Genomic DNA, 24,117 nt, shown 5'->3' with positions numbered 1-24,117 from the left:
ATTATAAAAGGAGGACACAAAGGTTGTTACAAATAGCTCTCGTTGCTCTTATTATGATTCACTTTTCCGACAGTTTACCTAGAACGATAAGTTAAAGGACTGCAAGAATTTCGGGTGGATATCGGGTTTTACCGGAATTCTTGAAAACTAGTTCGGGGGGGAACTATCGTGACAATCGGAATTAACTCGAAAACGAAGAACCCTAAGCATGCATAAGCGGCGTGTGAACTGAGAAGGAAAAAAGAAAGGCACATAACCATTTCTACGTCACACGAGAATTGTGTATGTCGTCCGCGGCTGCTTTCTCTGGCTGTTTTTGGAAATTTGGTGGCATGCAGTGACAATATGCCACAGAGCGAAGACATTTTGTATGGTGACTCCTGGTGGACAGCTTCACAGATGAGGCAGACTTTCGAGCTACATTAAATTTCACTTCATTGCTCCATTAAGGGCTCCTAGGGTATTATAGGTCAACAGCCATGTTTGGATGGGACAAATAAAAAGAATCCGACCTAGTTGGTTATTTCCCATCCATGCATGCTATTTACCTTTACATTTATTCATATTATTTACGTTCAAGGTCCAGGAGGGCTTTGCAGAACGGAATAGAACATTCTGGAAGGAACGTATAATGAATGAAATAGGAGCACTACAGTGGAATGCTATTTTACAAAAATTGACCAGCATGGGCCCCAGTGAATAAGTACAACAGATCCATCAAAAGAAGTACATGTAAAAGCACAATATGTACATAAATATAACTCGAAATAAGGAATGAATAATGGTTCGAAATCGTGGGCCCTGCTAATCACATGGGGTCAGGTCCGACCACTTCAATCATTCTCTTCTATTTTGCAGCAGCAGAACGCGCAGTCAGATAAGACGTTCCTGTAGAACGTTCCCCGATTCAATGAGATGCCATATTGCATCAGAAAATGTTGACAGTGACCACGATACAAACACGGAATCAAGTTCGTCATCAGGTGTAAGCAGAACAACTTCAGGCTCTTTAATGCAAGGGTAAGAAGTTTAACATTGCATGTTATGCCGCATTATATTTTCGAGACATGCTCAACGTATAGTAGCCAGAGATCCCACCTTTTGCGGCCAATGTATTCAAATTCCTCACTAAAATATTTTGGTGTTTTTCTGCCACAAAAGTTCCGCATAATACTGGTCCCATGGTCCCATAACGGTCTTTTGCTAATCCTATACCAACACACTAGTATACACAACGGTTAAGAGGGGATATCACCGAGGAGCCATCTCCGATTCACGACTTTGTCGCATGTAGATGGCGCCACACAAACATCCAGGTCTCAGCAAGGTGAAAGCTCTAACCAATACCCCAGTTACAAGTTACTCCTCCGTGGGGTTGTGTAGTTCCATAAACATGTGTTACCTCCTTGACTGTTGAGGTGCAGAGATCTCCAGTCATGTGTGGGTTGCCAAGGTCAACTGAGCTAAAGGAGAAAAGGCAGGTCCGATAAAGGCGAATTCTTCTTCATTGTCTCTTTGTGGACTGCATCTACTGACTTTTGGGGTTGATGTTATCTTGGCTTTCCTAAGCTTTCCATGTTGGAGTTTTTGTACACCAGCACGCAAAGTCCAAGTGTTACGTTTCGTTCGCCGCACTCATTTCTATAAAATTATTTTGACCAGCTGATATTTCTTTGGTTGAGAATTCCAACAGTAAAACATTTTGCAGACTGACGGCTTTCGCAAAGCCAACTGCTGTGTATTCACAGAAAAAGTGTGGTGCATTGATTGATTGATTGATTGATTATATTAACCATATAAAATTTCTCCAATCTACAAAACATGCATGCAAACGAGCCTACGCGTGATGTTTACGAGTCTCATACCATTTATTACTTCTCCTAGTATATTGGAAACAGTCGTAATCAGGCAGGAGGACACAAATAGGCGACAAAACATTTTTGTTTACAACTTCTACTACAATGTCACACCTCCTTCCTATTTGATTTGGTCTGGCATATGGGTGTCAGAATAAATGGTCCTAGAATATATGGACCCCCCCCCCCCCCCAAAAAAAGGGTGGCAATCATAACGCCGAAATTCACAAGGCCGCAAGGAGCTGCATGATCTGCTAGGGACGCTACTAATTGGCCCGTTAAATCCGCATCATGATTGGACAATGGAAATTTTAAATTTGAACGCGCAGAAGCAGATGTACGACTACCGTAGCAGACGACAGCAGCAACTCCTGTGAAAGCATGCAGAACGATGATGATAATCAACTTTAGAAAAAAGCACATCCTGTGGGACATCCACCGCTTCTGCAAAAATAGTAACGTAGCTAACATAACTATAAGGAAAGCTAAAGTACTAAGAAAGTAAAGTAAGAAAGTACTAAGAAAGTAAAGTAAGTATTGCCGAAATTGAGGAAGCAATAGCCGGGCCGATGAGTAGCGCCACTGGTAGCTTCTAAATGCGGCGCTGGGAAGGTGTGCCTATGACATGGTCGTTATAATCTAGTAGGTTGTGGTTTGAATGTACAAGATGCGCGGTCTGTATGAGTGGGCGTTGCTTTGGAATTAAACGTCAGTTGGAAGTGAGTGCGGCGTCAGTGTTGTGTTGTCCTGTCTTCGTTGCACTCGTTATCATTAGAGCCTGAAGGTTTCGGGAAATATTTTTTCCTACATTTCGGGGGGGTAAAAATCGGGTAGATAAACATGTGCACTAAATTCATGCAAATTCGGTTGAAAAAACTTCCAGTACGCTAAATTCGGGGAGAAATTGGGCTCAGTTATTCAAACTAATTGTAGCGGTTTGGTACAAATGGTGATGTAACTGCATTTTTCTGCCAAACAAGTAAGTTAGTGCATTCCTACAGACATCCTAGTGAGGGCAATTTGCCGGGTAAAAATCGGGTTTCACCCTAAAGAGGCAACCTTCAATTCGGGGTGCAAATTCGGGGAAGAAGCGGGTAAAATCCTAAAACTTCAGGCTCTAGTTATCATGTATTGAAGTCATTACATAGATGTTTGCTGCAGTGAAGTATGGCTCCAGTCTGGCCAGGTTGGGTCAGGTTACACATTACATGTGCCCCAAAGTAGCATGGTTTTCTGTAGAGCACAAAAATGTTGCACTCTCGTGTTCCCGGACTTTATGTTGAAACATAATCGAGGTTGTAACAGTTTGTCCTAACTGAAGACGCTATTGACTTAATTGCCGACGGCGTGGAAGTGGTGAATATAATCATCGTGGTAGTTCGTTCGTGATAGTCGTCGTTCATGATATCTTCACTGTTAGGAAGTGCTATTCCCTCTTCTAATCCATATCCACATGCAGCTGGACAAGCGTATTCCAAAATTTTGTGTCCTTATGCCCTTGAAGCGAAGCAGTTGAGCACGAGTGTGCAAATTCCTTTCCTGAGTACGTATAAGCTTTTGCGAGTGAATGCTTTTCGAAATTCTGGACCCTGAAATTAACTGTCTATTATGACTCTCCGACTGTCTCTCATGGCAGGCTCTGTAAAGTCAGGCAAGCTTTAGTCAAATGCGTAGGAGAAATCTAGCTGTTCCTCGTAGGAGTGGCTCGAATATACTGGACGTGAAAACACATTGGTTCTATTGGTGAGAGAGTGCCAGTGGTGGTGTTAAAAGCGTATGAAAGATCAGTCTGCAATTGAATAGCAGCTATGTAATGTAATGATTAGACTCATTAGAGCATGGATAAATATGCTGTAAAAACTCCCAAAATATGCGTGCAACTATGCGCTGAAAATCTTTGAAATATGCGATAAAAATTCTCAATATATGCAATCTGCTTCGTTGTTCTTTGTACAAAAGCAATGCATCGAATGCCTATTTTAAAAATGAGTACTGCGAACGTATTTTTATTTGAGATGTATTAATTTTCGTGAATTTTGCGACCCCTAAAAAATCGCGAAAATTTGTACTCACAAACGCAGCTTGACGTTCATTCTGCGAAAGAAAACAGCCCTGCAATCGCGAAATTAAATACTTTCAAATGACTTTGCAAATGACTGAATGCTCGAAAATTAATACGTTGCAAATAAAAATATGTTTACAGTATTTTATTTCGGATCACATATATTTGTGTTTTTCATGCTGCCCATGCTCAGGGTTTTTTCGTCGTGGCTTTGCGTTTGGAACTGCACCATGTTGATTAAATGCGAACATTACCAGTCTTTGTAATGTTAATATGACACATGTGAACTGGCTAAACGCCGCTCCTCACGCCATAGAAACATAGAAAACATTCGATTCTGACCAGAATTTGCACGAAAGATGACTCAATGCCGTCCTAAAACCAGCAAACGCCATCCATGAAAAAACAAGTAAGCTTTCGCACCTGAAACTAAGGCAGAATATGCACTTTTTATGCGCTTTCACGCGAAATATGCTGCTACGTGCAAAACATGCTATAGAACCGTCCTGATCGATGCCAAACCAAGACCAAAAGTGTTTTTTCGTCGACCAGATACGAAACTACATATATCGAGAAAAAAAACATACAATTGCGTGAAACAGATAAAATGGTTAAAAAGCAAGCGAGCTGGTGGCTAAGATCCATGACGAAAACCTGAGACTGGGAAAAGACGAAAAACAGACGACACAACAAAAAGTCTCGCCAAAAAGACTTTTTGTTGTGTCGTCTGTTTTTCGTCTTTTCCCAGTCTCGGGTTTTCGTCATGAATTGCGTGAAAATCTGCGCTGCAGTAATGATGCTCCAAAGTCGAGAGTGTTAGCAGTTCTTCTCAGTTGCACATGGGATCATGTTCGAACACTTCAGTCATGCGTGTTCCTTTTTTCCCCAGGGGCAGAAAACACCTGCGGAAAAGACGGTCGTGTACAAAATTGCCTGTCTCAACAAGATACATGACGGAAAGTGATGAAAGTGGCCATGATCGAGATGTGGAACCAGGCTCGTCATCAGGTACCGAAAGTGACCCCATCAGGGCGACATCATCTGAGGTCAGGGAATTGGCCCCAAGCACTTCAATGGAAAGGTAAGAAAATTTAGCATAGCATGGTTAGGCTCATTTGTATTTTTGAGGAATGTCCACTGAAGAATCACATGTATCTGTTCTGAGCAGAACAGTTCCAATCACTACTACCCAGTTATTAGAAACAGTCCACAATCTTGCGGCAGCAATTAATTCACGAGGGCAGTCTGACATAATTTTCTTGGATTTGTCGAAGGCGCTCGACAAGGTACCTTGTGATAAGCTACTGTTAAAACTACAAGCTATAATCGGTAACTCAAATCTGACAGCGTGACAGCAGTTGGTACGGATCGGTCAGAGCAGCTCTAACTTGGCTTATGTGGAATCCGGCGTGCCTCAGGGCTCGGTTCTAGGGCCACTGTTGTCTTTAATTTATCTAAACGATGTTACTGAGAACATTCCCGTAAAAATACGCCTCTCTGCTGACGATTGCATAATTTTCACCGAGGTAAATTCTGTCTTAGATCAAATTCAGCTTAACGAATGTCTTCGTAGGATTAATGATTGGTGCTTAACATGGCAAATGACTCTAATTTTCAAAAATGTACATACATGCATGTCACGAGGAAAAGAGTACCACTGTCCTTTCAGTATTGTATAGATGGATGTGTTCTATCATGTGTTGACTCCTGTAGATACCTCGGAGTGACGTTGTGCAATGATTTGAGATGGAATCAGCATATTGATACTATCGTGAGAAAGGCAATGGGTAAATTATACTATTTGCGTCGTCATCTTCATCAAGCGTTCGCAGCCACAAAATTGAAGGCATACAAGACATGTATACTATCTGCTCTGGATTATGCGAGCATTATTTGGGACCCTTTTGCCACATCCAATATTGATAAATTAGAAGGAGTGCAAAGGAAAGCCTTGCGCTTCATTTTTAACAAATACAGAAAGCTGGATTCAGCCTCTAAGCTTTACGATAGGGCAGGGCTTGAGTTGCTTAGTTCCCGCAGGAAAATGCAGCGACTCAGGTTTCTTTACCAAATGATTCGCAACAAGTTTAAAATCGACAGCGCACTTTACCTGCAGCCTTTCTCTGGCCGAGAAACTAGGCAGTGACGCAGTTTACGTTTCAAACCCTTCAGCGTGAAAAATGATTGTTTTAAATTTTCTTTCTTCCCGCGGACTGGCCTGGAATGGTATGAGCTACCACAGGCGATAATGGATAGTATGTATAGTGGTTGAGTATTTTTGTAAACTGATAGCGACAGTTCTGAATTAATGTCTTCTGTTATCACTTTTTGTTTACCTTGTGTGTTTACCTTAAGTGTTATGTATCCCACCCTACTTGGGCTTACTTGTAAGCCAGTAGTATTAATAAATGAATAAATGAAAATGAATCATCATTATAGTGAATTAATTTGCAAATACGTAATGCATAAGCAACCAATGTACAGTTAGACTAAATTGCCATCTTCAAACCCTTTGTTGATAACTACATAGATATGTCTGGTGGAAGTCCAGCTGGCCTGTAAACATTGGGCAGCCTAACTGTGCAGGGTTTGTAACAAATATAAAATGAATGAAATGTGCATTTGTGAGCCGAGTAATATTGAAAGTTGTAACGTGTGCTAAAACTTCATTGCAACTTAGTCCAGTTCTTTGTGAAAAAACTGAAAACTAGAAAAATGCAGCCTCTTAACATTTCACTAGAGTGCCTGCTAAGCCTGAGTTTGTAACAACGAGGAAAACATGTTGTAAACACGTGTTACGGCACTGTGATATGCACTAAAAAGACTTGTGTTTGGACTAAGAGTTTTTTTCTCTTATTTGGGGGGGGGGGGGGGGGAGGGGTTGTAGAGTGGGGTCGTTTTGCATTTTTGAAAATATGGAAGTTGTGATGTACAGTCGTGCCTTGTTAATAGGACACTTTTGTCCTCAACGTTTTTCTTTTTTTTTTCGGTAATGGTGTTCAACACAGAGCACAACATGTTGCCAAGGTTTTGTCTACTTTTAATTGCACATTGTTATGCATGTGAACAAAACCCCAATTACTGTTTTCCTTCCACTATAGATTTCTTTTGTTTTTCTCCAACATTGAGTATAATATGGACGACTTGCTTTTGTCCCAGACAAAACAGTGTACGTAAAGTGAGTCATCCGTATTATTGAATATTTTAGAAGACAAAATAAATGCATAGCATACAAAGCCTCGGCATCATGTTGTGCATGGTGTTGCTTGCCGTTACTGAAAAAAAGAAAGAAAACAGTTATGCATTTTGAGTCACGATAGCTTTGATAGTTGTCTCAGCACTGACGAAATCGTCGGCGGGGCAGCTCGAACAATTTGGACACTGGTCTCCTGATTCTTGCTTTCCCTTTTGCTGCCACAGTGGCTTAGTTGCCAAGTTCTTCCTCCACCTCAGTTTCCTCATCAACGTCCAGGAGCTACTTAGAATTAGTTTCAGGGTGTATCACTCTGGCATCTCGTAACCACTCATGGAATCTTGCAAGGGGGGATGTCATCGAACATACGAGGTGGTAGAATCCCAGCGTAGTGCGAGCAGTTCGCAATGGTTGCTGTATCCCACAGCACTGTCAGGGCCTTCAAACATTATACCAGCTCGAGATTTCTGCGCTTGTTCTTTTCTGTACACAGAAGGCAATGCCAGGGAAATAGAAGAATGATATTCATCTTGAGATACCTGTGCACCACTGAATTTAATTTAATTGCTGATCCTCGAGAAAAGCTAAAAACTCATCTCTGTGCTGCGGCAAGAACGTCCTTGGATCCCGTCCAGATACCCGTATTCTTGCCCTGTTGTCAGAAGTTGTCCACTTGTTGCATGCAGAAAAATGTTTGCTCAATGACGGGCAAACTTCCCTACGTGCGAGATCGTAATGATGGGCCTCACCCCCGACTGTGCATCGATCCAAAAGCACTGGTAGGTGTGCGCAAGGGTCATGGGATCTCCCCAAAACTGGCACTACCGGATGGACCTAACCTGAGGCTATCCCGCTTCTGTCACTTGCCGTCTCTAACTTCAAGGACAGTTGTTGTCCCACCATGCATGTCTCCCATGCAGCGAATACGCGCTACCATGCATCAAGCCCTTTCAATCAGAACAGGTCAATCACGTTAGTTCCAACTCTAAATTCCTTTCGGCTTGGAGTTAACCTGACTGTCCTGTACAGTCGGTCCCTGTTTATCCGGACTTGACCGTGCCTAGCGAAAATGTCCAGATAGCGGGCATCCGGATCAGTGTGTAGTGAACCAGCAGACTAATGAAGAATGATCCAACCACCGTGAATGTCTGGATGAAAACTGATTTATTCAGGAGCGCTAGAGCGCTGGGCACATGGCGGTACGTCATTCTCGTTGCTACAAGTGAAACGCGAGTATTTTGAGCTGATCACGAGGCCCGTATTTATTTCGTAATGCATATGAAACTGCCCATTTGTGCAAGATTACTACTCAAGCATGGAGCTCTCCTGAGGTGTAAGTTAGGGCAATAATTTCAGGAACATTACATTTTTGCTCAAAAAACACCAGAGCAGCCCTCATTGCATTTCAGGCCTCTTGGCACGTCACCACTTGGAGTCCTCCGCAGCTTCAAATGACTGGTCTGGTTATCACCCCCACATGGGTACAGTGGGAAAGAAGAAATTGTTGAAGTGTAGTACGGAGTAGTTCACCCTACCCTCAAGGCTGTCGCCCCCGCTTGCAAATGTGTAGGTCGTACACCGACTCTGACTAGAGCTGTGCGAATAGCAAAATTTCCATTGCGAGTAGTTTATGAATATTCACTTGCACTGCGAATCAAATCCAAATAATTTCTTCAGATGGCGAATCAAATTCGAATAATCAGAAAAGGCCCAATTAGAATAATTTCAAATGCAACGAGCGAGGCTGGTTGTTGGGTACTTTCTTATAGTGGTTCCTGGAAGTTCTTGTCCAGATCCGGAAGCTGAAGCCCGGATAAATGAAGCTAAAATGCATGGACTGAAATGTGTCCCCACGATATTTGTCTGGATAGCGCGGTATCCAGATAAGTGAAGCCCGGACAAACGGGGGACGGCTATTGTATTTTTGAATTTGCTAAATTTGCAACGAATTAAAAATGGGTTTAGAGACCGCATGGAACCCACTAAATGTATGACTCAGTTTCATACGCTGTAGCTCATGGGTTCGACACGCAAAGTCCCACATTCCTCATTTGAATGTTTTTTTTAACTGTTTGGTTTTTAAAACTGCGATTTCTTTCAAGCCACTGCTGACGTGAAGTGACGTGTTAGCTTGCCCGGGGTACACGAAGGTCACCATGATAAAGGCCGTTATCCTGTGGTGGGCTGGCTCCTATTACAACTGCTTGCATCGTCATGGCAACAGGGAACTCTACACTTCCTTTCGCCACTCTGAAACATCACTCCAAAAGTGGGTGAGGAAGTGAGGAGTTGAAAGCAAGGGGGAGCACGCGGCCTTCCGAGTGCAATGACTTCGTGATGTCTAGAGGTGAGTGCGGGTAAGCAAACTTGGAGCCACACCTGCACAGTACCCGCGTGTGTGTGACCCGCACCTGCAAGAATTTTATCTGGGCGACCCGCACCCGCAGTGCTGTCTGTATACCCGCATAGGGACCCGCAGGGGGAAGCGTTCCTCGTCCACTTTACCGCTATTTCTATTTTAACACAATTGAAATTCTGAGTGTTAGCTACGTGTCTCGGATGGCTTCAATCGTAGGCCAATAAAACTGCAATTCAACAGAGAGCCATATATGTGTGCATTAATAATCAAACTCGCCCGCCCGCACTTGCCTGCTGCCTGCAGTCTGGCACATGGATTTATACGGCCAACGACATAGGGCACTGTTGAGCTTGCGTGCGACAAAGCGGGATCACTTAGTTGGCCTTGGAGTGAGGGTAATGCGCATTACCCGCGGTCGTATTTCGAGTGCACCCGCATTTTGCCCGCTACACGCAGCGATCGTGAATTCCTACCCGCAAATCGTAATGATGTGTGGGTTATTGCAGGTTCCCCCGTGTATACCCGCACCTGCGCTCAGCTCTAGTGATGTGGACTCGCCAAAACATAGCGTTTTGACGTGCATGTTTAGCAGACGTATATCGATATTTACAAGATTACTTGAAACGTTTGGCGATGGTTTCACAACCCCTTTAAGGGTCTTTCTTTAGTCGACAAGAACAAATGAATGACTTGACGAAATTGAAATAACATACTTGACAGTGGACAAGAGAGAGAGGGCGCAGACAAGCTGGTGCATACTGAAAGCTGGAACCGGAGACATGGAGACGACAACATTTCTCTTACACAGCAAAGGTTTAATAAGAACCAACCGCTTATATCCCCAAGAACCTCCGAAGGGGGGCAAGGGGAACGAGCGAGGGGTTACCAACACAATTTCCCCACGTGGCTATCTCCACCGACTCCAACAACAACAGCTTCCATTTGTTTCTTTCCGTACGCAGAACTGAAGTGTCACTGAATGCAGGTTGACAGCCATTGCATTCCCTGATGTGGGCTACAAGTTCACTAGACACAAAACTCTTCTGGGTACTACGGCTGTGTTCTAAAAGGCAAAGATTCAAACAACGACCTGATTGACCCACATAACAGAACCCACACTCAAAAGGAACGCAGTACACAACATCTCCTTACATTGTACATTATGGGCAACAAGGCATCCGGTTTTTACAGTACTAAAGGGTGACAATCGGCTTAGTTTGAAAGCGTTTGAGAATACAATTCTAATGCCAAAATTTTTGGCAACAGCAAGTATGTTATGCGAATTAGAGTGATAATATGGGATGACAACAGTTTTGAGTAGCTTATGAGGGTCATCAGACGGTTTTTCAGGTATGAAAGACAGTCGACGAATTTCAATGAATGCCTGAGAAGAAAGCACATGGATATCATAACCTGCCTCGAGTAACCTCTTACATTGTTTTTCTATGCTTGAAGCCACACAGTGAATACAACTGTTCATGGTAGCTCTCAAGAAAGAACTATCACTCTATTTCGCATAACATACTTGCTGTCGCCAAGAATTTTGGCATTCGAATTGTATTCTGAAACGCTTTCAAAGTAAGCTGATTGTCACCCTTTAGTTCTGTAAAAACCGGATGCCTTGTTGCCCACAAAAATCCCCTTGTACAATGTAAGGAGAACGTTGTATTCTGCATTTCTTTTGAGTGTGGGTTCTGTTATGTGGGTTAGTCAGGTCGTTGTTTGAATCTTCGCCTTTTACAACACAGCCGTAGTACCCAGAAGAGTTTTGTGTCTAGTGAACTTGTAGCTCACATCAGGGAATGCAATGACTGTCAACCTGCATTCAGTGACACTTCAGTTCTGCGTACGGAAAGGAACAAATGGAAGTGGTTGTTGTTGGAGTCGGTCGAGATAGCCACATGGGGAAATTGTGTTAGTAACCCCTCGCTCGTTCCCCTTCCCCCCCTCGGAGGTTCTTGGGGATATAAGCGGTTGGTTGTTCTTAAACCTTTGCTGTGTAAGAGAAATTTTGTCGTCTCCATGTCTCCAGTTCCAGCCTTCAGTTGACGGTGGACCCCATATAGCAGAAGTGTGTTCAAGGAAGTTGTAGGCTGAGAGTGATGCAGTGATTTCCCCAGAAATTCACTGCTAGGGGGGGGTGCCGAGCTTTCAAGGGGGGGGGGGGTGTTATGCTTGGTGAAGGTTCCACTTACGGAATTTTTCCTAGACACGGAAAGAATCGTAGCACAATGGTGACATATCTGCACAGCTTTCCCGTTTTATTTGTACATGTTATTACGTTACAACAGAGTACATTAGAATACAAATTCATTGTGAACGGCATTTAAACATTAAGATGCATAATCACACGACCGACAAAGAAAGAAGACTAGCACCTTGTCTCACGCAGCTCAATGAATACCTAGCAACCAACGGTGAAAACCTTAGACGAAAGAAGCAGACTACCTCACTTGATTGAGTTGGGCGTAAATGGTTCTTGATGATCCACATTGAGTTTGCGTGCCATTTTTACGCATTTTTGCTCGTATATGCGCGCAATATATGCATTTCACAGTCACTTTCAAATGATTTTGGACAAATGCATGTTACGATCATCTGCGTGACTGTGGTACTATATATACAGCCATTACATTATGCATCATCTTCACCAGCTCGCTTGCTTAGTCCACATCTCATACTAAATACATACATGTCCTTGAATACCTTGGAATTTGAATTCCATTTTCAAGGTCTGGAAAACCTGCAAATTTTTTTAATAGTTATTGAAAACCCTTGATTTTGTGTCTTGTTCTCATGGAGCAGCCTGTGCAAATTACGCTTTTTCAGAATCAGAACTGTAGCTTTGAAACCACAGGAGTTTGTGCTTTTTGCAATAGGAATCAGCAGCCAGAAATGAACAGCACCCTCTATTCTATTAATCAGTTTTTCTTTCTGTACTATGATCTTTAAAATTCAGTAGGTGAGTCACAGCTGTGAAATGATATTGTGCAGACCTCGTGGGAACCATGTAAATACTTTGAAATTTCCCAATACTTGCTGCCTAGATGCTTAAAATGCACTTAAATTGCTTAAATTGGATATCCAAATGCTAGAGTGAGAAAAGAACTGCCAAAATAATTTTTATTTCTCATCTTCCAGGAGCGTAGAACAATGTGGCAGAAGATACCAGTGTGGAAGTCCTCCATGTTTACCAAATGACAGTACCCAAAGTGATAGTAGCAATGACGATGACAAAGAACAAGGACCTTTGTCATCACCTGTCATTAAAACAGTGTCAGACATCATAAAAAATGGGTAAGTGCGCTTGTAGATGACTACAATTCTTTTTCTTTTTCTGTTTGTTAGAATGTGTATCGGAATCTCTCTATCTTGTTTGTACCATAGCCTTAGGCGAGATATCACTGTGAAAGCTTATAGGTTGCCATAGTTCCCTCGGTTTCCTCACTTGGAAATTTATTTATTTATTTATTTATTTACATATCCTTAAGGCCTTCGGCAATGCAGAGGGGAGTGGATATGTGACTGTGGGGGTTGTGGCTATACAAACTGGGTTTAAAAGAAGATTAGGCTTCCCAGGTTTGGGTTCAGGAGGTCTATTCTCAGCACGGAGAGCAGCACAGAATTCGGTCCGGAGCACCACGAATACCCAAACTCATGCGGGCCTGGCATTACAGCCCCCGCAGCCGCCAGTGAAGCAGCGCACGAGAAGTCACGTACTTATGGCTGCCAATGGGAATGGACGCAACTCTGAGCTTTCCGATTTCTGCCGTCTGCTCGGGAGTCCTTTTAAGGGCTTTGTACCTCGCTGAATATGACACATAGAAGAAGAATGTTTTTTTCTTTTTCCTCAGTATTCTGGTGTGCAGTAAAATGCGTTCATGACAAAAATGAACCACACCTGTGAAAGTGTCCTCACCCTGTTAAGAGAGGTGAAGATTATAACGGTCATCATGACCGTTATAATCTTCACCTCTCTTAACAGGGTTAGGACACTTTCACAGATGTGGTCCATTTTTGTCATGAACGCATACGTTTGAACGCAACGTTTCATCGGAATAATGCACCCCACACCATGCTGCTGTGACGATGGCTGCCATCTGGGTTTTCCATAGTCAGCCATATTCTGTATAGTATGAATATTCTGTAAAAACATTTTTGTTGCAGAAACGCATTTCATGCCCTGGGGATTTTCAAAGTTCCTGTTGTTATCATGGAGAAGCTGCAGGACGTGCCAGACTGTGCGAGACGCCGCAAAAGTTTTGTCTGCGCCGAGGCCAAGATGTCGGTCCTTGGTACCAGTGGATTGGATTTTGTGTGGGACTCCTCCAACCCTTCTAGCAAAGTAGGAAGCCTGAAAACAAGTGACAGGTGTAGAGGGAAGAAGACTGTGAGGTTCAGGCAAGTATGAAATTTGTGCAGTTGATCTTTATTTAGTGGCTCTTGTACACTCACTAACTGGTGTATTGCACTCCAAAATTTGGGCCATCCAATTTTTTGCACAAGACTCGAACAGCCCTATCGAACCAACGTATTGGCCAGTAGTTAACTACATGTAGTTAAACTACTAGTTAAACTACCTGATTGTAGTTAAAAAGTAGTTATCAACTACTTGCAGAAATGTAGTGGCAACTACTAGTTAAACTACTATTTTAAGTAGTTAACTACAGTAGTTAGGTTACTGAAGGCGCCAACTACTTCCGATTTTGCCGCAAGCTTTACGGCACGATTGTGCTTCCGACTTTTACCTTGAGCTACTTGTTTGATGAGAACGGAGGTTCCGAGCAATTGTGTCGTGCATGTGTACTAAATCTTCACTTTTAATGCTTGTCTAGTGAAGCCTCATTTGCTGTGAAATAATTCTGCAACTTAGTTTATCGCCTAGGCACAGAAAGAATCCCGCCGCAAGCTTTGTATTTGATGATCGTAGCAATGGCTTGAGCCAAAGTTTATTATTGCTTGTGATTCATATTTAGCTGTCCAGGAACACTACAAGGGATTGGTGTTGGTGGACAATGTTAAGTAGTTATAGATCTAGTTAAACTACATTGCAGTAGTTAAAAAAGTAGTTTTAACTACTCCCCTGAAAAGTAGTTGAACTACTAGTTAAACTACTCAATCACAAAGTAGTTAGTAGTTATAGTTAAACTACTGTAGAAGTAGTTAGGGGCCATCACTGCGTATTTCCACTTCCAATACAGTAAATCTCGGTTATAACGAACTCGACGGTCGCGCGCAACCCGTTCATTATATCCGAAGTTCGCTATAAATGGAATGGACAAAAAATTTGATCCAAAAGGCCAGCAGTGTAAGAAACATGAGTCATGTATGCCGTTCATTGAAAATACATCGTTAATGGCGCCTGTTTATACACAGTTGCGGAGATCACGGCGCTTTCTAAGTCATCAAGGTGGGCCGCGGCGAGCGCCTTCGCGTACACAAAATCGCGGAGCGAAGCAACGTACTTGAGTGCCTCCGCTGTAGTTAAAATGTAAGGAGGGGAAGACACTGTGTCATCGTCATCGGAAAGTTCGTTTGGCGGCGGGCGCACGTCGGCAATGATGTCCGAATCACTGAAGTCCGCGACGGCCTGTGCGTCGTCATCTGCTGTCGCTCCTCGAAAGACTGACAGCCGTCAGTCAGATTCGCAGCCGTTGCTCTGTCCCAAAGTTCTGTGTCGGTATCACGCACACCAAAGTCCACTTCACGATCGGCGTCTGTAGCCAGTGCCTGATGAACAAATCCAGCTTTTCTGAAGCCGTCAAGCCGTTTCGCAAAGTTTCCCGCTTCACCTGTCTTAATCATCGGCCAAACGGGTGCACGTGCAGCGCGCGCTGATGGTGACAGCGCATTGGCTGCAAAGCGAGGTCACGTGCAAGCGGCGCCTGACAAATCCGCGGGCGTCTGACGTCGCGCGCTCGCCTTCTCCAGTGGTCGAGGGAGCTCTTTCGGTCGCAGTATCCGAAGGCTCCCCGGCAATTCATTCATAATAGGCGGGGGCAATTTCCATAGACTCAATACAAATTTTGACGGTCGTTCGTGAGGCATTCGTTATAACCGAAGATTCGTTATAAGTGGGGCTGTTATAACCGAGATTTACTGTATTTAGGACCATTTTGTAGAAGAACAGCTAGTTTTTTTTGTATGTGTTGTGAGCCAGGCTTGCTTAGTTCTTTAGGACTTACCACCTCCCCAAAGCCAGAAGCGTTGTAGAACAGTGCGCTTCAGAGCACGATATTGCTGCTGCTTCACCAAAGGATTTGTTGATGCACCAAAGGAGCGCATATGCGAAGGTGGTGCCTATGTCGACGTGTTAAACTTGATGCTAAACGTGTTAAAGTGATGCTGAAGACTGCTGAAACCCGGTGACTGCAGTGATGAGGGTGTTGATACGCTCCCCCGTCAACTATGGTGCTCCTTGGATCTGTCAATCCGCTGGTGAATTGGACAGTCGCAGCAGTCCCTTTAACGGAACATAATTTGTACTGTCACAGGCTGAACAGCTATTTATCAACTGGAACATTACGACGACTAACTGACCTCAATAAGGGACTGACAACGTCGGAACAATGGTGTTGATTTGGTGGTGATTGAATGGTGCTGAAAAAGCAACCGAAAATGTTTATTTCGAACGAAGGAGTCAGTAAACCTGCGCACGATTTGAAGTGTAGAACCTGACACGGTGATGAGCGATCAAAACTGGTGTAGGCAGACCAGCACCAGATGCAGCGGGACCCCTTCGTCTTTCCTAGATCAGGTCGGTCGAAAGGCAGAAACATTAACGCAGAAGTCCTCAGCTCCGTAAAAGACACATTTTTTTACAGCCAGGGCTATCTTGGTCATATCGTAAAAAAAAAAAAAGAAATAAAAAAAAGGAGGGAAGCTCAAGAACAAAAGGACAAGGACCGCGCACGATGGGGGGGGGGGGGGGGGGGGGGTGACTTCTCGAACTTTCGACAGATTCCCGTGCTCCAACAAATCTGTTTTCTGAACAGTAATGGCAACTGGAAGTGTAACGAGCCCAGGGGGTTCGTGGATGTGGTCAAGCTCTTGCCCGTGTGGGGGTGGATGTTTCATTTCTTGTCAACTATATTGTGCTTTGTCCCTCCCTTTTGCCGTTCGCTATTCCTTTAAGACAGTTGACGACCGTAACTGGAAGAGCTAAGTCGAGTGCTCTTGCATCCGGGGGGTTTTGAAGGCAATCCGTCACGGAAATGCCCATGAGCATAGGGCACAAGTTCTAAATGCTTCGCTGCGTTTAAAATAGCTAGTATTCAGTTAGTCAGATTAAGGACAATTTAGTTCGGCGTCATCTGCAAGTGTTGTGTGTGTTCCTGTGACGTAGTTCCGACGTGGAATGAACTGTAGTGTCATCCATCACGTTCCTATCTCTGAGGACTCTCTCTCAGCCAGATAAGATATTTCGTTTTGTTTAAGAGAGTGTTTGTACATCAGTTAAGGACTTAAGGGAATTTTCTATCACTCACAGGGAATAGGGTTTAGTATGCCCGAAATTTGTGAGAACAGTACGTTCCCAAATGTGAGGAGTGTGCATAGGGATGTAAACCATCCAAAATTCTTACTTTTGTACGACTTGTGTTTATCAGGGGCGGGGGGGATCATTAGAGAGAAAATATTAGTATTATAATATGAAACGTAATATTTTAAGTAGTAAATCTTAGTGTCATTATAATATGCCGTGAACAGTGGCCTAAAAGTACAGTCGACCCACGTTTATCCGGACAGTGCCGTTCCCGGCAAAATTGTCCGGACACCGGGGCATCCAGATAAATGAAACGACCGAATAGAAACGTCCTACAGAGCAAGATTTAATTAAAACAGAGAAATCTCGTCAATATCAGCTGTTACATAGTAGTGTAGGCACTCGATTCCTGCAAACTTTAGCTAATTGCATAGAGTTGAGCCACGCTGTTGCGCTGCTCGAAGAATGTCAGTGTGGACGCAAAGTGTCAATGTCGGAGCCTTGTTTCTCACTGGCGTCATCGGCACAGTCTTGCTGCACATCATCGGAGGCAACAGCAGCTATCACACCGTCATCAGTCATAGCTGCACACGCGCCATCATCCTTATCAACGTCAACGTAGTCAGAGACCGCAGCATCATCTACGGCAGTCGCAGTGAGCCTCTGCATCAGGGATCGCGGGTCAGCTAGGGGAATGTCTTCATTGGTCAACGGGCCGTAAGCAGCAGGCCCTCGGGTTGGAGTTTTCCCCTCTAGAGCCGGACAGTTGCTCGAGATATTTCCAAATGACTCGTCTGGTCAACGTGACCCAACGCACACAAATAGAAAAGGGGGTCATCGTGCACGGTTGCCTCCCCTACGGAGGAATGTAGGTCTCTGACGTGTGACGGGAATATCCTCAACACAGCGAAAAGGGTGACGAAGCGGGGTCAGTGTCTCCTCTTACTCACGGTAGTCCGGATAACTGAAGCTGGATTACAAGAATTTTCGACTTTCGTTCCCTGGAATTCTTGTCCGAGTCCGGAAGCTGAAGTCCGGATAAACGAGAACAAAATACATGGAGGAAAATCCGTTCCCGTGCCTTTTGTCCGGATACCGCGGGATCCGGATAAATGAAGTCCGGATAAACGGGGGTTGACTGTATTTTCTTTTTTATTATGTCGGGGGGGGGGGGGGGGGGGGGGGGGGGATCTGTGTGTTTTGTGCATCGTTCAGTCTGAACTGTGCGCAACCTTGAACTTTGAAAACATAGTGAAAGACTTCACTGAGAAGAAAGCAAGAAAGGTGCTTCTTTCATAAGGAGAAGCAACGACTACCTGCCACCACTCGCCTCGCACCACTGTGTCAAATCGGGCCCCGCAGATGCTAAGGCTGGCCCTGATTACATGAGTGAACAAAATAAAGCGAGAATAATATGAATGAATACATACCTACATAGAATAATGGACACATAGAGTAACATCAATATACGTAAGTAGAAATGACTACACAATAATACAGACATATCAAGTTAATCCAAGGCAAGGTGAAAACAAAATCATGACTGCAGTGTGTTAAGGTGAGAAATGGTAGCATATTTAAAGTAGCACAGAAGTCATTTTTAACACCCAGTTTTCTTCCTACAAAACTGTTAAGTAGGCCAGTAAGATGCACCATGCGAAGTAATTTACACCACGGAGTCATAATTATCGCAGAAATTGAATTTAAAATACACTGCAAAAAGCGACCGTGCGCAACGGTGGTGAAGAGCAGTACCAGCCTGTGATCTGCCTGGAACCTCGCGCTGACGCTATAAGGAGAACGCTCGCTGATTGCCCTAGAGAAATGTTGTCTGCTACTCCGCTGTCGTCTGCTACTCGGCTGTTCGGGGTTCTGATAAAGCCTTTCTCCTTGCTCGGTAATGCTTCGGCCGCTCCTTCTGTCCCCAATTCTCCGGGAAAACTGGCAAAACAGGTTTGCGGCGGCAAAGAGAGAAGGCTCTGACCCCCACTGACCGGCAAACGAGAACGAGTCTCCTTATGCCGTCAACGGTGATGTGCCATCATACCTCCTCATCCTCGTTATAGCTGGAGTGGCGAGTTAAGGGTAAAGGCGCGGAGCTATGTTTATGTGAGTTTTTTTCTGGGAAACAAATTGCACACATCAAAACCTTTCGTGCTATTCGGTATAATGACACACACTTTCATCAGGTGTCGTAATCTGAAATTTTTTTGGATGGCCCTCTGTACTCCTTTAAATGTTGAGGAATAAAAAATTGACACAACTGATGCTCAAAATGAATTCTGTAATTTGATGGCATGCAGGAAAAAAGAGAAACAAAATGTGTTGGAGTGACAAGAGAATGGCTTGCACTTAAGAGTGTGATCCAAACGGTGACTGATATAATGAGAGGGCCGCATGTATGATGTGTATGCACCGGAGAATGGTAAAGCTTATGGAATAAAAAAAGAGTTTGCGGTGTTTGGTATAATTCTCAGTGTTTAAGTAGAAAAACAGATTTTAGTGTTGTAAGACTAGACATAGAGGAATAATCACAGGCTATCAAAGTGGACTGTGTGATTTTGAACAGATTCGATGGTGTCAGAAAGGAAGGATTGGTGAGGGTCCCAGATACAACAACCGAATTCCTGTGTGTGACGAATGAGGGTGGTGTGCGCCAAGACTCCATCTAAAATCTCCTAAGCAGCGGTTACAATCATTGATAATGTGATTAATATGAGTGTGCCACTGAAGGGTGGAGGTAATGTGAATGCCAGGGTACTTGTAAGATCAGGTGTTAATAACAGGTGTGTTGGAAAACGTGTATGGGTAGGTGCCTTGATGTTTGCCAACGTGAAGGTAAATATATTTGGACAGACTGAGTGGCACTAACCACGTGAAGCACCTCGTTTTCTATTGCATGAAGGTCGCGTTATGGGAGAGATCAGTGTTTAGTGTGAAGAAGATGCATTTAACTAAATATGGTATATATAAGTATCGGCATACCTGAATGATATATAGCGTATCAGCTTCTTAAAGAGAATTGATTACGTTGATTTTTTTTTTTTCATGAAAAGTAGAAGAGGAAAGGATGCATGTGGTATGGGTGTAGAATTTCACAGGCTACTTTAAAAACCTGGGACCTTAAAAACTGTTGTACTGTGCTTCTCTCAGATTCTCCTGTGAAAACTTTCTACCCCCACTTTCGTTCTCTGTGCGACTTGTATTTATTTACTGGATTTACTGGGGGATATACTGTGGGTAACTGATTGCTACATTGAGTTGCGGTATCATTGCAGTGAAATCACGAGCGACAAGAGACACAGCACCCCATTGCCAGGTTATCGTGGAATTGAGACAGTTCATCAGTCTCCAAAAGAACTGGTAAGAAAACCTCCGCAATTTTTGTAATAGGAGTTATCTCCCGAATTAATATGAGAAGAAGCAAACATTTTCAGCAGACATAGGGATCAACTTCTTGATCATTACACACACATTCATATCTGACAAGAAATTATAATTTTCAAATAGTACAAATACAAACCTTTGAAGTGATATCGCACTTATGGGCACTTCTGTACAATTGATCATTCTGTCTGTGTTCACTGCAGGTGTGTGAGGAAGACTTGATTGCAAATGCAGATGTTTCACTGCACGATGTTGATCGTCAGTCATACAAGGTCTACGATTTCAGGTATTTGATTTGTGCTGGTTCTCATTGAATTGGTTGTGAGGTTTCAAGAAGGAGACAGTCCAATACACCTGTACAGCTCACGACCTACTAGATTATAACGACCATGTCATAATCGGCAACCCCTAGGAGGGGCTCGTCCGCACGATCCGCTAGGGGCGCTACTCATCAGCCCGCGAGATCACATCATGATTGGACAAAGGCAATTTGAATTTTGAACGCGCAGAAGCGGACGTATGACTATCGTAACACGACAGTAACAGCTCCTATGAAAACGTGTAGAATGATTATGATAATCAACTTACGAAGAAGCATCTCTCATGGGACATCCAGCGCTTGTACAAAAATACTAAGGAAAGCTAAAGTACAAAGTACAGTCGAGCCGCGTTTATCCGGACTTTGTTTATCCGGATCCTGCGCTATCTGGACAAAAAGCATGGGGACAGATTTCTCCCCATGTATTTCGCCCTCGTTTATCCAGACTTCAGCTTCTGGACTCGGAGTAGAATTCCAGGGAACAGAAGTGACTACTACCCAACAATCGGCTTCAGTTTTCCGGTCATTGTCTAGGAAGGACACTTGGCACACACCTAGTCAAGGGAGGTCGAGGACCTTGGTCGTGGCCTCCTTTTTACTGACACAAAGAGGGTATTGCTATGAAGAATTTTCTCCCTTTCCGACTTTGCACGTTTCACAAAAGTAATCAACTGAGCAGTCTGGTTATTTCACACTGAGGTCCGCAGCGAGCACATCTGCGCTGCAATCGCAGATGACGACATCGTCGGTGTCGTCGCTTCCGATTGTGTTCAAGAAGAATCTGATGATGAAAGTATGAAAGTGGGGATGGAGGGGGGGGCACCAACTGTGACGGTAGAAAGTCCGCGGGCGGCACTGAGAACAGCGCTAGTATTTTCCGAGCAACAAAACAATATTTCGCAAGTTGATGCCATTAGCAAAGGTTTGCAAGAACTGAATGCGTGTATTAGAATGAAACAGATGACAATGGAAAGTTTTCTGTGTAATGGTCAATAAAGACGTGTCAGTGGTGAATGTCCTTTTAGGATCACTCTGGATTTTTGTTTCACTTATCCAGTTCCCCCGAAATCCGGGCATTTTCACAGGAAACGAGGCCGTCCGGATAAACGCGGGTCGACTGTATTGCCGAAATTGAGGAAGCAATAACCGTGCCAATGAGTAGCGCCACCGCTAGTCTCCAAATGCGGCGCTCTGGAAGGGGTGCCTATGTCATGGTCGCTATAATCTAGTAGGTCGTGGTACTGCTCTTGACAAACTTAATGATAACATGCAAGGTGGGCAGTGTTTTAAAGATTCGTACCCCATGTGCAGCTTTGCAAGAATGACATAAGCCGGGCACACAAATGGGAGGCAGCATTGTCAGAGTGCAGGTAATTGTCTCAGAGGTTCACATTCATGCCGCAACATACTAAGCGAAAATACCTTAGTAAATACGACGGCTTTCGCTTACCAGTGTGAGTGCTTGTATGACTGTTCCATGGAACAGTGTGTTACTCTCCTGGCTGTACAAACATGTAAGACACTAACCGGAAACTGCAACTCACGAGCCGATCTCAGACTTCTCCCCAAACTACAGACGCCATTGCTCCCACCTCGTGGTCGGACGCTGAGGTCTCTCTGCCGCTACCTATTGGCTATTGGCCTCGTCTGTGCCAAAGGGCGCTCACTGATTGTCCTTGACCAAGTGATGTTTATAGAGAGGGAATTCCGGAATGCTCTCGACATCCGTCGTCTGCTCTCGCCATACATTGCATCAAATTGCGCAGAAACAACTCCACTAATTTGTGTCGGATTTTTGGCGTTATTGCCGGTGATGAACGAGGAATAAAATTGCACTGTGGTTCTGGAACCAACCACAACAGATGTGGTAGTCCCTTTAAGGGTGCTGAATTTAGGGGCATTTCTTAGAGGCACATCACACTCTCGTACAAACATATGTAGGCATCGCATTGGGAACAGGAGAGGGGAACAAAAGTGAGAACAAAGTAGAAAGGAAGGCTGGAGGTGAAAATAGTAAGCTCCTTTGTTTGCGACATAACGTCTATTTTTTTACTCTTTACTTACACAGCATTCATGAAAGCCAACGTGAAAGTGCTCGAAAACCTGTACTGTTCACCTTGCTGTATGTTTCTTTGCAAGAGCAAGCCTGTGACAATTCCCATCGAATGCTCGGAAAAATTTTTGAAGGCAACCATCTGCAGCCCAGAATCTGACTTTTGCAACCTTTTACTTGCAGATATGACCTGATATCATTCCAATATTTGTATGTTAGGTAGAAATATTTTTGTCACACCTCAGACCGTCTATGGTGGTTTTATAGCTTTAACGAGCCCTAAAGTCGTAAGCAATATGTGCATTACAAAGTTGCATGTTTGGATATTTTTGCAGGACCAGTAACGTAACAATTTAATTTTGTGCCATTGCGCATTTCCTTTTCCCCTTTAGCATCTATGACAAGGATGGTCAGCCATGCTACTTTGAAAGCAGACTCCTTCAGAAGAAGACAGTGTTTTTAAAAGGAAACGTCAAGGCGATCTATGATGATGGTGGCTACTCAGAGGGTAAGATTTCTTTTTGTCAGCACCTTTTGCGGCCTTTTTTGCCTTATTTTGTTGAATGATTGCAATTGAAAAAAGGGCACCAGTGGTGGGATTAGAACTAGGGTTTCTCATTTTCGGCGAATATTTTTTACGCAATTCAACCGAAAAAATAGCCAATTTTCCGAACACCGGGAATAGGCGGGTTCCAGCGAACAATTTTCTGATGATATTATTCGCGACAATAAAAGGTGAAAAACATAAGAATGTGGAATGAACTTCAAATTTATTTAATACTCATAGGATTCGCTGCAGCTGGCCATCTACAACTTGAACTTGTTGTAGTAAATTGTCGTGTACATATTAGGAGATTCATATGACATTGGGGACTGCTCTTTCCTGCAAGAATACCTAGAGCGCTAAACACAGAATGTTAAACATGTTAGAACGCTAAAAAAAAAGAAAAAAAGAAAAGGCACTAGACACAGGCATTGACAGCAACGGGCAGGGGCCAATCCATTTCACGGGATGCCCAGAAGCTTAACAAAGACAGATAAGCTGTTTCACTTTCACATGTTACTTGCAACGGAAGATACTGAATGTTAGAAGATAGAAATGCTAGCCTTTACGGGGCAGGTTGTTTCGTGGTATTCTAAGCCTCCACTCGCCCACTTTTAGCATTCTCGAGTTGTCGCTGGTGGGCTTGAACATAACTTTGCACTGGGAAATTGCAGACAGTTGTCCTGGAGGCACACGTGGCAATTTTGCCTCGGATGTCGTTAATTTTTTTTTCTCTCCAAGCACTCGGAAATGTTACCGGCGGACAGTTTTCGTCACTTTTCAGTAAATAATAGGGGTGTGCGAATATTCGAATTCTCGAATTCGCATCGAATATCAAACGCTCGAACTATTCGATTCGCG

The 24,117-nt window shown here is 43.7% G+C and overlaps 1 protein-coding gene across 1 annotated transcript in view; it reads left to right on the top strand.

Annotated features, from left to right (window-relative positions):
• LOC135388364 (DNA (cytosine-5)-methyltransferase 1-like) overlaps window positions 1-24,117 on the top strand; it is a 101,956-nt gene that overhangs the window by 7,732 nt on the left and 70,107 nt on the right. The window contains exons 5-11 of the mRNA XM_064617883.1: window positions 859-1,020; window positions 4,808-4,999; window positions 12,612-12,767; window positions 13,638-13,871; window positions 20,232-20,316; window positions 20,544-20,626; window positions 23,105-23,220. Of these exons, the coding sequence (XP_064473953.1) occupies window positions 859-1,020; window positions 4,808-4,999; window positions 12,612-12,767; window positions 13,638-13,871; window positions 20,232-20,316; window positions 20,544-20,626; window positions 23,105-23,220 (1,028 nt within the window). The remainder of the gene's footprint in view (window positions 1-858; window positions 1,021-4,807; window positions 5,000-12,611; window positions 12,768-13,637; window positions 13,872-20,231; window positions 20,317-20,543; window positions 20,627-23,104; window positions 23,221-24,117) is intronic.

This window comes from Ornithodoros turicata, chromosome 3, assembly GCF_037126465.1.
Source record: "Ornithodoros turicata isolate Travis chromosome 3, ASM3712646v1, whole genome shotgun sequence".
In the NCBI taxonomy this organism is placed as follows: domain Eukaryota; kingdom Metazoa; phylum Arthropoda; class Arachnida; order Ixodida; family Argasidae; genus Ornithodoros; species Ornithodoros turicata.
This window is presented reverse-complemented; position numbering and strand designations above follow the sequence as displayed.